Genomic DNA, 15,523 nt, shown 5'->3' with positions numbered 1-15,523 from the left:
TAATGTGCATTTTATACCTATATTAGTTTTAAATTTTACTGTGGGGTGTTGTATTCCATCCACTGTATTTGGATGGCGGGTGAGATTTACCATTGTATTAGGATTAGGGACTTTTTGTAACTTTGCTGGTTATATACCGAATAAAGGTCTCATAGCATAGCCATTGTTGCTGTAACTGCTAATACAACTCGGCAGCAGCAGGTTTTTGTCATATTTTCCCTTCCCCAACCCCCCAGAATCGGCCATTCCACTCCCCGGGCAACCAGTAGCTTTTTAACGTTTCTTTTTAAATAGGCAATTGAATATATTTATGACATTATAACCATTTGTCTATCAGGTTCTTTGAATTTCCAGCTTTCATTTTAAAAAGTTTCTAGCTCCTTTCTTTGTAGAGATCTGCAATGAAAAACGCTAGAGACTTACTTTTAAAAAATGAATGGTAATTCAGAGAACCTGAGAGACAGTTGTTGTAACACTATGACATTCAATCGCTGATTTATTTTATTTAATTTACAAAAATGGTCCTGTGTTGGCAGAGGAAAAGGCCTCTGCAAGGGTCTCTGATAGGAAAAGTAACACTGCTCTGGGTGGGACTAGGAAGATCCAGACTTCCACATTCACATGAGTGCCAATCTGGCTTTGCTGAAACCTTTCCCAAAGCATCACAACAAAGTATGTTCAGGGGAGATTGCAGGAAAAACAAAGAACTCAGGAGGTGTATGGAAACACCATAATGTTGTGGGGAGGCTGGAAAAACACTTCCCAAGGGCATCCAAGCCATGACAAAGAACCTGTATGTAAGTGATTTAATTCAGCTTCCAAAATGGTGTCTGATTGTTACCATGGTTAGTTCAATAATCAGTTACCATCATTAAGTTAATTAATTACTTTTAGAGAAAAACCAGTAAGTTCTATCAATCCCTACATGTATCATACTCTCATTCAATATCACTCTATCTACCTTTTTCATGGAACTGAGTTTTTTGGGGAAATACATGAAGAGAATAATGATGTGTGTAAACATACCATTCTGACACCATTCTCAAAAGCCTGGCGTGTTAAGGGAGCAGGTCCATCAACTGTCTTTCCATCATCATCAGGCCCCCAGCTAGCACTGTAGATGTGTATGTGTTGGGGATTGAGGCTTAGCGATTTTGCTTCCACCATATCTGTAACATCACCATCTAGCATCCGTACTCCTTGAAACAAAAAAAGACAAACTGCATGAGAAATTAAGGATTTTGCAGATTTTAGTGTGAACAACTTCACATTATTTGAGCATGAAACAGTCTAGACGTCTTATAAATAAAGGAAGAAAAGGTTCACTGGATTAATTAAAGCTATATTTTGCTGGTAACAATGTTTTAAAAAGAGAAAGCTCAAGCACAACCCACAAGTAATCTCTTCAACGAACAAAATCAAGTGAAAATGCAATAAATTCTAAGCTTTAGGGAAACATGATAGCACCTATCTGTAACGGTTGTTCATTGAGTGGTCACCTGTGCGGGCAAACGTGAGTTCTGCACATGCACAGGCCTACTGCAGAGAGGTTGTTGTTGTTTTTTAGTTCTAAAGACTAAGAGGGCGCTCCTATTCCCTCTCCCTGCTTTCCAGGAGTGTCAGTGTAGTGTAGTAGTTAAGAGTTGTAGACTCTAATCTGGTGAACCAGGTTGGTTTCCCCACTCCTCCATATGGAGCCTTCTGGGTGACCTTGGGCCAGTCACAGTTCTCTCAGAACTCTCTCAACCCCATCTACCTCAAAAAGTGCCTGTTGTGTGTGGGGGGGGGAGGCGATTGTAAGCCACTTTGAGACTCCTTATGGTAGAGAAAAAGGAGGGTATAAAAACCAACTCTTCTTCTCGTCTTCCTTCCCACCTTTTGTGTTTTGCCTTTAGAGTAAACCAGGGGTCCTCAAACTTTTTAAACAGGGAGCCAGTTCACTGTCCCTCAAACACTGTTGGGGGCCGGCCGCCCACCACCCCCCCGCCCAAATGGGAAGGCAGCCAGGCGCCCAGGCAAAGAAAAGTTAACTTGTGGCAGGAGGACATGCCGCCCCTCCCCCAGGTGCCTCTCCATGGCCGACACTCCCCCCTTCGCTGGGCTGAGAGACCCCCCTGCCGCCACACACCCTCCTTTCCCGCCTCCTGGAGCGGGAGGCGGGCCGGGCTGGCCCCCTGCTTGGCAAAAAGCGCCTGAGGGGAAGGGGGAAGGGCGCGGGAGGAGGGCGTCAGCCCTCCCCTCCCTGGAGGCGCCGCCACCCAAAGCCCCCGTGCGGGGGCCCTGGCACTCGCTTGCCCGCTAGCCTCGCTTGGCTTGCAGGCAGACAGGGATGTTCTTCTTCCAGCCCGGCATGGCTCCTTCAGGGCTGCGGAGGCTGCTGCAACAGGAGGAGCAGCGGCGGCGGCGAGGGGCACATTGCAGTCCGAGGCAGCGCCTCCCGTCCCCCGAGCCGCGCGCATGCCTGGGGAAAGGAAGGCGGTGGCTCTCCAGGGCACCATGGTGGGGAAGGCGCAGAGGTGGCGCAGGTGTCACCGCTCCGCTGCTGCCACCAACGCTTTATATGGCGAACAGCCGCCTTAGTTTGGGGAAGGGACGGCGCGGCGGCGGCTCCAGAGGGAGGAGGGGGCCGGGTTCAGGACCCTGATGGGCCGGGTCCGGCCTGTGGGCCATAGTTTGAGAACCCCTGGAGTAAACTAAGGCATCTGGAGACATTATGCTCCTCTATCTGACAGAGTAGACAAAAAGTATGGTAATCAGAGTGAAGAATTTTTGCCCCATGGATGTACATATTTTTAAACAGAGCTTTCTGTGCCATATTTTGTGGCCGTTTTACTCTTTCTTTTCTTGGTGGAGAATTGGGCTTAAGATAGAAATGCCCCCTATTCTCCTCAGAAAAGTATAAAGTCTTTTGAAGCTCCCTCAGAGGTGGCAGAGAGTGAGCTGAGGGAAGGGTGCTCCCCCCTACTTTTCATGCCACAAAAAGGTATGAAAGCAGCATGGAGGAAGTAAAAGGAGCACCCTCTGCTTCTTTAGAATTTCAGAAACCTCTCTGCGGTAGGAAGCATGACCACCTGCAGAACCCATGTGGGACTGCACAAGTACCACAACGATGAATCTATATTTTAACACAAGTTGTTGCTTGGACTTTAAAAGGCACAACAGGATGAGCAGGTTTCAAGCAAACTTATTGTGCTCCAAATTCTTCCATAAACTCCACTTCTTTAGGCAATGATGAGTTTCCTCATACCCTTTAACTTCTTCCCAAAGTTGTGTTCTAGCACATTGAGATACTGCATATTCATCACAAACATTAGAGCAACATGTTGTTTTGTGTGTGTTAAGTGCCATCAAGTCACCTCCGACTCATGGCGACCCTGTGAATGAAAGTCCTCCAAAATGTCCTATCTTTGACAGCCTTGCTCAGATCTTACAAATTGAAGGCTGTGGCTTCCTTTATTGAGTCAATCCACCTCTTTTCCTGTTGCCCTCAACTTTTCCTAGCATGACTGTCTTTTCCAGTGACTCTTGTCGTCTCATGATGTGACCAAAATATGATAGCCTCAGTCATTTTAGCTTCTAGGGTCAGTTCAGGCTTGATTTGATCTATATCCCATTGATTTGTTTCTTTGGCTGTCCATGGTATCCATAACACTCTCCTCCAACACCACATTTCAAAGGAATCTACTTTCTTCCTATCAGCTTTCTTCATTGCCCAGCTTTCACACCCATACATAGTAATAGGGAATACGATGGCATGAATTAATCTAATCTTGGTGGCCATGACACATCCTTACACTTCAAAATCTTTTCTAGCTCCTTCATGGCTGCCCTTTCCAGTCTCAATATCCTTCTGATTTCTTGGCTGCAGTCTCCTTTTTGGTTGATGGTGGAGCCAAGGAATAGAAAGTCTTGAACAATTTCAATTTCCTCATTGTCAACCTTAAAGTTGTGTAATTCTCCTGTAGTCATTACTTTTGTCTTCTTGATGTTCAGCTGTAGTCCTACTTTGGCACTTTCTCTTCTAACTTTCTGCAGTAATCGTTTCAAATCTTCACTATTTTCTGCCAATAATGTAATATTATCGGCATATCTCAAATTATTAATGTTCCTCCCTCCAATTTTCACTCCACCTTCATCTAAATCTAATCCAGCTTTCCTAATTGTATGTTCTGCATATAGATTGAAGAGATAGGGAGATAAAATACATCCTTGTCTGACACCTTTGCCAATTGGAAACCATTCAGTTTCTCCATATTCTGTTCTAACTGTGGCCTCTTGTCCAGAGTACAGGTTACGCATCAAAACAATCAGGTGTCGTGGCACACCCATTTCCTTTAAAACCAGCCATAGCTTTTCGTGATCTTCACAGTCAAAAGCTTTGCTGTAACTATGAAACACTAGCTGATTTTCTTCTGAAATTCTCTTGTATGCTCCAATATGATCTCTAGTGCCTCTTCCTTTTCTGAATCCAGGTTGAACAACATGTTGCTTGCTGTGACAGAAATGTCAAGGGATAACTCACACATGATTCACACAACTATTGGACATGTGGTGACTTTTGGAAAATAGCTTTAAAATTCTCAATATGTCAGCTTCATGCTCATGGCCTCTGGTTAAAGTGTTACATGCATAGTATTTGAATTTCTGCATGGTGATAATAAGCAACAACATTTGAGATAGCATGCCAGAAATTTGGTGCTGAATATGACAGGGAGGTGAAATACCAGAGTTTTGAAGAAGATTATGTTCAGTAATTGTCATTAATTGCAACTCAGACAGCCCATACCAGGACTAAAGTTTTGTGTTGAACTTCTTTTATTCAGAAGTAGTCAAGAAGTATTTCTCTTTGATTCAGAAAATCTTGAATGACTGTGTGCTCTGCCTGGTACTAGTCGAGATACATGTCCACCTCCGCTAATTGCTTAACTATTATAGAGCTTCATTCCGCAGATGGTACCAATGCCACATTTGCATCTCTGTCCACTTCTCCTATGATCCGTGAAAATGAATGCCATCTTGCTTATTGTATTGTTTGGAGTATGTCATTTTAAAGTATGTTTTAACTGATATTTTTATTAATATAATCTTGTGACGCGCTCTGTGCCCAGTTTGCTGGGAATGAGAACAGTCTATAAATGCAATAAATAAATAAATAATCTAAAATGGAGGTTGTATGATTCAACAAGAGTCAAATAATAGCATCACATGCTGTACATGTCTTGACATCCCCGCAGTAAACATAGCTGAACTATTTTCTCATTTGATAAGTACACTTCTATTTATAAGCCAAATTAGCATCTTTTAATTACAAAACAGAGCAGCTTTGTTCCTGCCTTTGGAATGAATTAGTTTAAATGTTTATCCAGTTCTTAAAGTTCCAATTAACACAGAACTTGGCTGTCTTGTTAATAGAGCTCTGATTTTTCTCGCCCCCTTCCAATTAAGTTGAAACTGCATGATGATCATACTGTGTTCACACAAAAGCTGACCATACTTTGTGAGATAATACTTGTACAAATACTTATATCACTGTGATCTTTACTTTAATTCAGGTCACAGTTCTTTATATTTTATCCTAAGAACTGAAATCTTCAAGACTGGACTGCCACGAAATTTCAGAAAATTAATTAGTTGTGGAAGATGAATATATGAACTTGCCTATACTAAACCAGATTAGCCATTATTGTTTACTGCCTACTCTGGCAGGCAGCGACTCTCTAAAATCTCAGCGAAATATGTTTCCAAGCACTTCTTCAATAGATGTTTTAGCGGAGATACCAGAAACAGAACTTGGATCTTTATGTATGTGAAGTATGTGCGCTGCCACTGAGCTATGGGCCCCTTCCTAGGATGTGTTTTCTCTTCCTTATATCGATAGCTTTGGTAGATATGAAACATTTTTTTACTTCCTATTTGAAACACTTAACTTTCATTAGCACTGCTTATAAAAGATTGCGATTAAATTAACAAAAGAAACAGGCAACCATTTGAATAGAAAAATGCAGATGGTGAAATATTCACTGTATTTCGATATTATTTAAGCTTAGCCTGCAGCAGTTAATGTTTTATTGAACATTTTGGCTTGGATCCAGACCACCATTTCCACAGGTGCGAGGATTTCTACCCAGGTAGTACGACTTTCTTGCCTCCCACAGCAGCCAGGATTTTTTGGGGGAGGAAAGGACATTTCAGGTTTCACTGCACTTCATTAACTGTTCCTCAGGGAGCAAGATAAACTCAAAGTACACTAATAAACAGGAGTCCAGTAGTACTTTAGTGACTAACAAGGTTTTATTCCAGCACAAATGTTTGTGGACTACATCCATCTTCATCAGATGCATGAAATGTGTCTTTCCTGGCAGTCATTTACATTTCAGGCATCTGACTAACAGCGCAACCCATTGAAATTGAATGGGCTTAGACTGGAGTAACTCTCCTTAAGATTACACTGTAAGTGACTTAAATGGACTTAGGCTGAAAATGCATGGCCGTTTTGTCCGACTATTCTCCCACAAATGTAGCGAACCTCTAAAGTCTTCATGCACGAGTCTCCCTCATCTCACATCTTTTCCTAGTCTTTCAAGTCCAGTGTTGTCGCGATGTATGAGGAAGGTTCACTGCATTTTGCAGAGTTTGCCAGTGAGTTTTTGTGCCTGGGTCGACTCCCCGCCAGGAGACTGCCCGATCCCGGCAGCAGCAACAATGGCGGTCCCTTTCCACCCCCGTGGCTTCTCTCTCCCCTCTCCCGCACCTCCTCTCACCACCAGCTTTCTCCTCACCTCCACAGGTAGGGCAGTGGAGGAGCACAGAGTGGTGACAGCTTGCCATGCCGCCGCCTCCACTTGTGGAGTCAAACCTAACCCCACGCTGGTGGGACAGCAGAGCAACAGTGGCTCCTTCCACCTCCCAGCCACATCGTCCCCACCTCCTCCTGCTCCCCCCACCTTCGGCTCCCCCTCAACTCCACTGGTGGGATGGTGGAGGAGTGCAGAGTGGCGCCGGCTTGTCATGTCACTGCCTCTGCCTGCAGAGTCAGACCTGACCCCATGCCGGAGGGATGGCAGAGCAACAGCGGCTCCTTCCGCCTTCCAGACACAGTAACCATTGCCTCCTCCTGCCCCCCCCCCGCCGCCGCCACCGGCCTCCTCCACCTCTACCAGTGGGACGGTGGAGGAGCGCAGAGCAGCAACAGTTTGCCATGCTGCTGCTGCCTCCACCTGCTCCGCCTGCAGAGGCAGACCAGACCCCATCCCTCTCTCTCTCTTCCCAGCAGCACAACTTGTTGGTTCAATTTTTTGAATGCATCATCGAAAGGCGCACAACAAAGGAAGGACAAAACATTCCAAAAATGCCCATGCATTATCGGCCTTAGAATGTAACACTTAGGATGTAACACTATTATGTAGTTTTATCCCACTTGTAAGGAGAAGTATTATTTTTAAAACAGGCACATGGCACATGGAAACGAAGTGTTTCTTTGATTGTTTCAAAGCAATGCATTAAATACTAAATGACAAGGCTGTATACTGAGATCATTATTCTCTCTAATTAATCTCTGTCGGTTACAGGTAATCAGCCCTCTAAACGAAGAGAGGTCTGAAGTTTATTTACTCCAAGTGTCAAGTGAAAACTTTATAAACCAGCCAAAAAAATCACTCAATGTTGTCTTTTAAGATCTTTATTTAAAATCAGTCTAATCATTCTTGAAATAATTAAAGAATCACAATGATACAAAAAAAACTACTAGTATATGTCAATGAAATTAGAAATAAAGAATACATGTCCTTTATCCTATCTAACTCAAATTTAAAAGACGAAATAACAATTTCTAAAATTCTAACCAAAGTGTTTTCAGAAAAGAGAGATTCAGGGTTATCAGGGTATGGCTATCTTATACAGGCCCAGTTACGTGACCCTCACATGACTTTATTAAACCATCTAATTCACTTCCTCTGAAGTTGTGATATGACACACCTCTGAGCATAAAATGACACTTTCCCACAGAATATGTGTTTCAAACTCTGTTCTGCTTTATCTTGGATTTATTTTGGGCATGAAGCAATTTAATCATAAACCACAGTTGCCAACTTTGGGCTGGGAAATTCATGGAGATTTGGGAGGTAGAGCCTGGGGGTAACAGAGTTTGGGGAGGGAAGAAAGCCCAGTGGGGTATAATGCCATAGCAACCATTTTCTCCAGCAGAACTGAACTCTGTTGTCTGGTGGTCAATTGTAATTTCAGGAGATCTCCAGGCCCCACCTGGAGGTTGGCAACCCTATCATAAACTATCTGTTCTCAAGATTGGGATAGTGAGAACCATGCTGAAACAGAAAATAAATACATGTTTGCAGATTTTAAAATTAAAAAGTAAGTTCTCAGGCCAACTTTGTTCAAGATTCTATACTACTGAAGCCAGCGTCTGTGGAAACTGCTTAAAAATGCATTGTAACATGGCTACCCCTCTGGAATTATTATAAAAGTTCAATTGCATCAGTAGTATATGATGCTAAATGGTGAAAAGGAGGGAGGGAGAGAGAGGTGGGGATGTGGAGCTGCTAATTTTGGTGGCAGCCAGGTGTGCTGCCTAACATTTTAGCCTCACTTAGATTCTGAGGGAGAATTCCTCTGTAATTATGGAGATAGATGGTCTACATCTGTTTTACCGTAGCTCAGAAAAATTGTTTTCCACACAAGGCTTAATCAAGTAACAAGGCATCCACTGTAATTTTCAAAACTATAAATGAGCAACAGTAAATAGCTATCTCTTGCTATTAAAACCTTTCCATTTGCTAAGTCTATAAACAAATAAAACTGAAAAACATTTTAGTAATAAAATCTGTCTTACTTGATTTATCAACAACATAGTTAGCCCAGAAACTAATTTCTCACAGTGGCTGGTCGTTGATAATAATGCCTTATAACACCTCAGAGCATTATCAATTAGTTACAACTTCCTGCAGTCCATTATATATACTTTGATAAGAAAGTGTTTTCATAACTAATTTACAGTGTAATCCTATGTATGTCTGCTCAGAAGAAAGTTCTACTATGTTCAATGGAGTTTACAGCCAGGAAAGTTCTCACAGGACTGCAGCCTTCCAATGCAATCCAGAATTAATCTAATCCTTAGGCTGGAATAACTACAAAGGATTGCACTGCAAACTCTGGTCTTCTTTCTTCTACTCCACTCATTATTCTTATGTATGTTAGCTGATTTAGACTAGCTAGATTTGAGTCCAGGAGGATCTTAGAGACCAACAAGATTTTTGGACCATACGTTTTCAAGAGTCAAAGCTCTCATCGTCAGATACGAGTTAGAATGGGGATTGATATTCTTATATCCCAGTCAGAAGATGGGAGGGATGTTGGAAAGAAGGAATTTAAGATGCAGAGGTACACTAAGCATTGTAATCAGCTTGATTAGAGCAGAGGGAAAATGCTTGGGAGCAGAAAATCAGCATCTGTAGTGAGATGAATCCTATGTCTTTATTCAGCCCTGAGGTGGTCCATTGTTCTGAACTAAATTGTGAATGAACTCTGATTCGGAAATCTCAAATTGTAATCTCCCCTTGAAGCTTTTCTGTTTGAGGACTGACAGGCTTAATCAGCAATGGAATTACCTGGATTAAAATGTTCTCCCACTGGTTTTTGAGGGTTGTGGTTTTTAATGTCAGATTTATGTCCATTTATTCTTTTGCATAGGGACTTACCTAGGCAAAATGGCATTGCTGACCTTTGATAGCATATATAACATTGGAAGATGAGGAAGTGAATGAACCTGAGATGGTATGGCTGGTGTTGTTAGGTCTGGTCATTGTGTTATTGGCATCTTGTTTTGTTGCAGGCCCTGGTACAAGAGTCTGTATCCATGTTAGGAAGGGCATTATTGTGGGTGAGAAGTTTAAGGTTAGGAAGATGTCTGTGGGCAAGAAAAGGTTTGCCTCCCAATGCTTGTGAGAGAGGAATATCATTGTCTAGCATAGGTTATAAGTTGTTAATGTTGCACTGAATTGGTTTTTGCTGAGAGCTGTATGTAACCACCAGTGGTGTTCTGCTGTTGTTGCATTTGGGCCTATCCTACAGCAGGTTATCCCTTCTTATTGTTCTGGCTTTGTTGATCTGTTTCCTTACTACATCGGGTGGGTACTGTAGTCCCAAAAATGTCTGCTGTAGATCCTGCAGGTGAAAATCTCTGTCCGGGGGATTGGAACAGATGTGACTGTAGCACAGAGCTTGGTTGTAGACAATGGATCATTTGGTGTGTTTAGAATGGTTACTGGAGGTGTATGATCAGTAAGTGTCTGGTATAAGATGCATCTTCAGTTCTTTTGTTGCCTCACCCTTCCCACCTTCTGACTGGGATATAAGGACTCAGAGATCTCCATTCCAACTTGTATCTGATGAGGGGAGCTTAGAATCTGATGAAGGGAGCTTTGAACAAAAGAATCTGACGAAGGGAGCTTTGAACAAAAGAAGGGAGCTTTGAACAAAAGAACTGATGATGCACTTTGTACCAGACACCTACTGATCATACACCTCAAAAGCTTATACCCAGAAAATCTTGTTGGTCTCTAAGGCGCTACTGGACTCGAATCTGGCTGTTCTATTGCAGACCAACACAGTTACCCTCTGAAACTCATTTAGACTTTGAGCCTGTAGTTAGCTACTCTACATATTAGCATTTTTAGGCATTTGATAAATACTAAATATGAAAATTATAATTCTACATAATATGAAAAGTCACACTTAGCAGGCAAAAGGTAGTTTTATAAATGTGTTTGCAGACAAGTGATGAAAAGAGCGAAGTTGTAAAAACAGAGAAACTACAGTGAAGGAATACTGTTTACTAACAATTGGTACCTTATATATGAACATGGCTTGTGAACAGAGAAACTCTGATGATGTAACAAAAATGATTGTTAGTCATATTCAATATACTAATATTTAATTTAATAGGGAATGTCTAATATCAATACATAGCTTAACTAAAAGATGCAGAGCTGGTATTTTGAAACATGTAAGTTCAGGAAGATTTGTGGCATAAGAAATGAGAAAAAGTGAAATGCTTCTTCTGAATGTTCGTATCTAAATTTGGAATAAATATCAAGGTAGTTAAACCTACAATCTGAGCCATTTCAAAAAAGGTTGCTATTGTATCCTGCAATACTATCTCTGCATATGCATTCAAAGCTTTATAATTCTTTACATTTGGCTTGTGCAGACAACTGAATAAATATGCAGTATAGCATCAAAATCACCCAAGCTCATAGGTCTGCCAATTATATGGATTTAAGAAGTATTTGGAAATTAAAGTCCTCCCATATATTAAAGAAAACTGAATTGTAAGAATCTACCCCCTTATAAAATGCTGTCCTATAAATAAAACATATTGGAAAGAAAGAGAAAAGAAAGAGAAAATAATCTCATTTCAGATATTTAGAATGTTGTAATAAAACACTGCTGCATTCCTAGCGTATCTATCTGGTAAATGATCAATATTATATATTTAACTGAAGCTGATTATCAAGAAGGTAAGCAAGCTGTCTAAAGTCATATACTATACAGGTTTTGCAGAAAAGAAGCACAAAAAACTTCACACCTGCTGTTTTAAAACGAATAATTCCTTCTGGTTAAAAATATTGTCGAAGGCTTTCACGGTCAGAGTTCATTGGTTCTTGTAGGTTATCCGGGCTGTGTAACCGTGGAAAAATACCAAGACCACGGTTACACAGCCCGGATAATCCTTCTGGTTAGTTAGTTAGTTAGTTATTGGATTTTTAGCCTGCCCTTGTTCCTGGCCATAACTTCTGTAACACACACATAGATCCAGTTTACTACAACTGTTATGAGTGTGTAAAAGGGTGTTTTTTTCTACAAATACCTTTGCATTGCCTATACTAAATATTAATGAAAGATGAAATGAGGTTTATGGCATTCAAAACTGAACTGGGAACCAAAATTTACCAGCATCAAATGTCTGGTTCATATATTTACCAACTAGGGATTGTGGAGGGAAAATAAGTATGTAAATGTGCTTCCTGCCACCACCACCCCACCCACCGCTTATATGAGGTAGTATGTGATGACAGTGTAGCATGTACATATTGGTATGATTCATTCATATAATCCTTCACCTTTTTTAAGGATGAAGGATATAAGGGAAACTGGACAAACATCTGTGTGTATACAAATACATACTTTATGTACATAGTATATAGTTAACATGTTGGATTCATAACTAAAGAAGTTACAATCCTAACAGCACTTTACTGGGAGTAGGTCACACTGAACAACGCTGGACTTACTTCCATATTAATGTGTAAATGTGTCAAGTTCATAGAATCTATATGTGAATTTACATAACCCTCAGATATTTAAGATCCATATGAGAAGAAACATATTTTTCATATTTCAACCACCGAAAAACTGCATGAATATCTATTCACACCCAGTGGAATACCAAGCCAAAATGGTGCAACATAAAAACTTGGGCTGCACAGGATTTGTAGAAGGCAATATAACACATATACTAGCCCTGCATGTCTAGTTAAGCTCAAAAGTTAATATAAAAACATGCAATGGCGGATCACTTTAATGTGGATCACTTTAATGGTTAAAAGTGATACATTTCCCAAGATATATCTATGCTAAAATCGTTGTATAATACTCATATAAATTTTTAGCTAAACTTGAAATTTAGCTATTTATAAGGGATGAATGAGAATGCAAATTATCACTACATCATTATTGGTCAAAATTACATTACTATATAGTCAATGTATGTCACAGATATTTCCCCATCAAAAGCATTTACTTATTTAGAGAATTTATATGGTGCTGCTCCAGAGCCCAGCTTGAGGCAGCTTCAAGGGAAAACAGTATCATAAAATCACAAAAATATATTTTAAATATTTTCAAATATTAATATGTGGAAACAAAAATCAAGTTATTGTTTCAATGATATTTATTAATGAAAACTTACCTCCAATTCTGGCATTAAATGCAATTCCCACTACACAGTGTGAATTGTTTGCAGTAGCTGCCACTTCTCCGGCACAACGGGTTCCATGCCTGTAGGCAGAATAAATATTTTAAATTAAGTAACATTATACATTAAGATAGACAGATGGTCTGCATTTAATAGCTTTTATCTTCTTTTCAGATGAAATATGTAAGAAATTTCTAGAGAACCCTAGTTTGTAGCATGTATTTTTAGATGCATACACAAGAATTCTGTGTGTTTAGAATTTATTTAAAATTGCTTAGGCCCACTGAAGTCGCATCGTACTGACTTTGCCTTTACTGTATCAAGACAGATGCTTTAGGCAAATGCAGCAAGAACACACCATAGTACAAGCACATATTAAACTGAGGCCATACAGGAAAGTTATTGAGCAACCTAAGTGTATAGTTTTATACCGGTGGGAGTTGCAGCACCTATAAATTTTAGAAAGCACTTTCAATGTATTATAAGAATACCTGTACAACAGCCTTAGTACCAATCAGATAAGTTGCAAAATAACTTAGTTGCATCAGGGCCTAATGACACAATATATTTTTCCTGGGTATGCTCCAGGTCAGGTAAGCAGACATGTTCTAGGAGTCCATGCCTCCACTGTGTACATGGGTCCACTTTGGATCAGGACAGCAGAAGGAAAGGGGAGAGGACTTAAGCCTTCCTGCAGCAGTATTCTCCTGATCTGACAACCCTGGGGAAGCTCTATTTCTCCTGCTAGGTCAACTGACATGTACCCTGGCAATATACAGGGCACTCTCAACAGGGCAAGTAATGCCCTCTTGAGACCTTGCAGATCAGGACAATAGTGCAAAAGGAGACGTAAGCACCGTTTCCCCTTGAGTCATGGCCCTGATCAAAATTTCACCTGCATGCACCTGGGAGGCACAGATTCCCAGAACACATCTGTAGACCATTACTCAATAAAAATGTATTATATCATTAAGTCCTGTGACAATTTACCTCTTGGAAGCATGTGCATTCCAGTATACAAGCAGAACTTTCCTACCTTCATGGGTGGCCTGATTTCAGTGAAGAAGGCCAGTTTGCATTCAGTGAAGGGGACCACCTAAATAAACTGTATCAGAACTTCCTGTGTACATCACAGAGCACACAAAACTATTAACAAGATGGGGGGGGCACTATTTGGCAACAACAAAATAATGGGTTGCTCAAATCACTCTAGGCCAATGAACTTTCTTAAAATTAGAAATGGGCAGCCCATTCCTGAGGGGGGGGGGAGATCTGTGGAGGGAAAGCTTTTTTAAAAATAAAAAAAATTAAAAAGGGGAAAATGGCCCATTGCAAACAGCGAGGCTGCACCACCAAAAATGGTGGGCATTCCTGGGGCAAAAGGGGTTAGGAAGCTGACTAATGCCAGTTCCACCCCTTAGAATGCCCCGAAAACACCCTCCTGATGCCGGCGCAGCCTGCCGCTTCCTGGATTTCGGTCCTGGAGTGGCTGCGGAGGCCCACGCCGCTCTGGGTCGTCCAGGTGGCATGTGTGCCACCCAGGACAGCATAAGTGCCCATTATCCTGGGTTAAATGGGCACTTATGCCAGTGCAGGGTCATGCAGGCTCCTATGGAGCTTCCCCCCACCCTGGAATGGGCTGTAAGTTTCATGAGAATATAGGTCTCCATTCCAAACTCTCACAGATGTAGCTAAACAGTTTATGTATGATTGCACTCACAAACATTTTCAAGACCAGTTGCAGTCTGAACCCATCAGAGTGTACTACTGTGAACCACCAAGACATATAATATTTTAAACACTAACCCTGTAAAGCCTGAAATTCTAAACAGACTATCTTTCTACTAAACCAATGGATATATGTGATGGGGCAAATGGGGCCAGCATGGATGGGGAATCACAGCCAGAAAGGGGTCAGAGGATGGGAGGATTTCTTGCAGGTTCCCATTGGTATGTATAATAATTTCCTATTTGAATGTACTAATAAAATTTTAAATGTTTTTCAAAAATATAAATATGAACATTTCATTGACATATTATTCCTTCTGATTTGGAAACCTGTGATTTAAACTTTTCTGTTGAATTACTCCCAGTTGCTTTTAATTATCTCTGTTTTTCACTTTTTCACTGCACATAACGTGAGGAATGAACTTGAATAATAAAAATAGAAAGAATGATGGGCAGTGTTCATGTGTTTGCACAATTTTAATAGTAATAGTAATAAATAATACACAACAAAAATAGATTAAAATAAAATACCACAAAAGTCATTACACATTTATGACCACAAATCAAAATAAGAGTACATTTTAGACTTACAACGTCACCAGTACTCTGCAGGGACAGGGTATCCATTAAGATGATCTGCCCCCAGAGCAAGATGGATCCAAATGACTTTCTGATGACTCTAGGGGATTTTCCTGTTGGTATGGTTGGTGCTCCTGCTGATGCCTTGGTTGACCTCTGTAATGGGAAAATGACCCGGGCAGTTGACACAATCACTCCCAGGCACCCTCTCTCAAGTGTTAGAGCCCA

The 15,523-nt window shown here is 41.0% G+C and overlaps 1 protein-coding gene across 1 annotated transcript in view; it reads right to left on the bottom strand.

Moving 5' to 3' along the window:
- PCSK5 (proprotein convertase subtilisin/kexin type 5) overlaps positions 1-15,523 on the bottom strand; it is a 341,064-nt gene that overhangs the window by 195,686 nt on the left and 129,855 nt on the right. Inside the window, exons 6-7 of the mRNA XM_056848984.1 lie at positions 12,983-13,071; positions 1,027-1,199 (exon numbers count right to left, since the gene is read on the bottom strand). Coding sequence (XP_056704962.1) covers positions 1,027-1,199; positions 12,983-13,071 — 262 coding nt within the window. The remainder of the gene's footprint in view (positions 1-1,026; positions 1,200-12,982; positions 13,072-15,523) is intronic.

The sequence above is a fragment of the Euleptes europaea genome, chromosome 4 (genome assembly GCF_029931775.1).
Source record: "Euleptes europaea isolate rEulEur1 chromosome 4, rEulEur1.hap1, whole genome shotgun sequence".
Lineage (NCBI taxonomy): Eukaryota > Metazoa > Chordata > Lepidosauria > Squamata > Sphaerodactylidae > Euleptes > Euleptes europaea.
The sequence above is the reverse complement of the archived record's forward strand: the minus strand, read 5'-3'. Positions and strand labels throughout refer to the sequence as shown.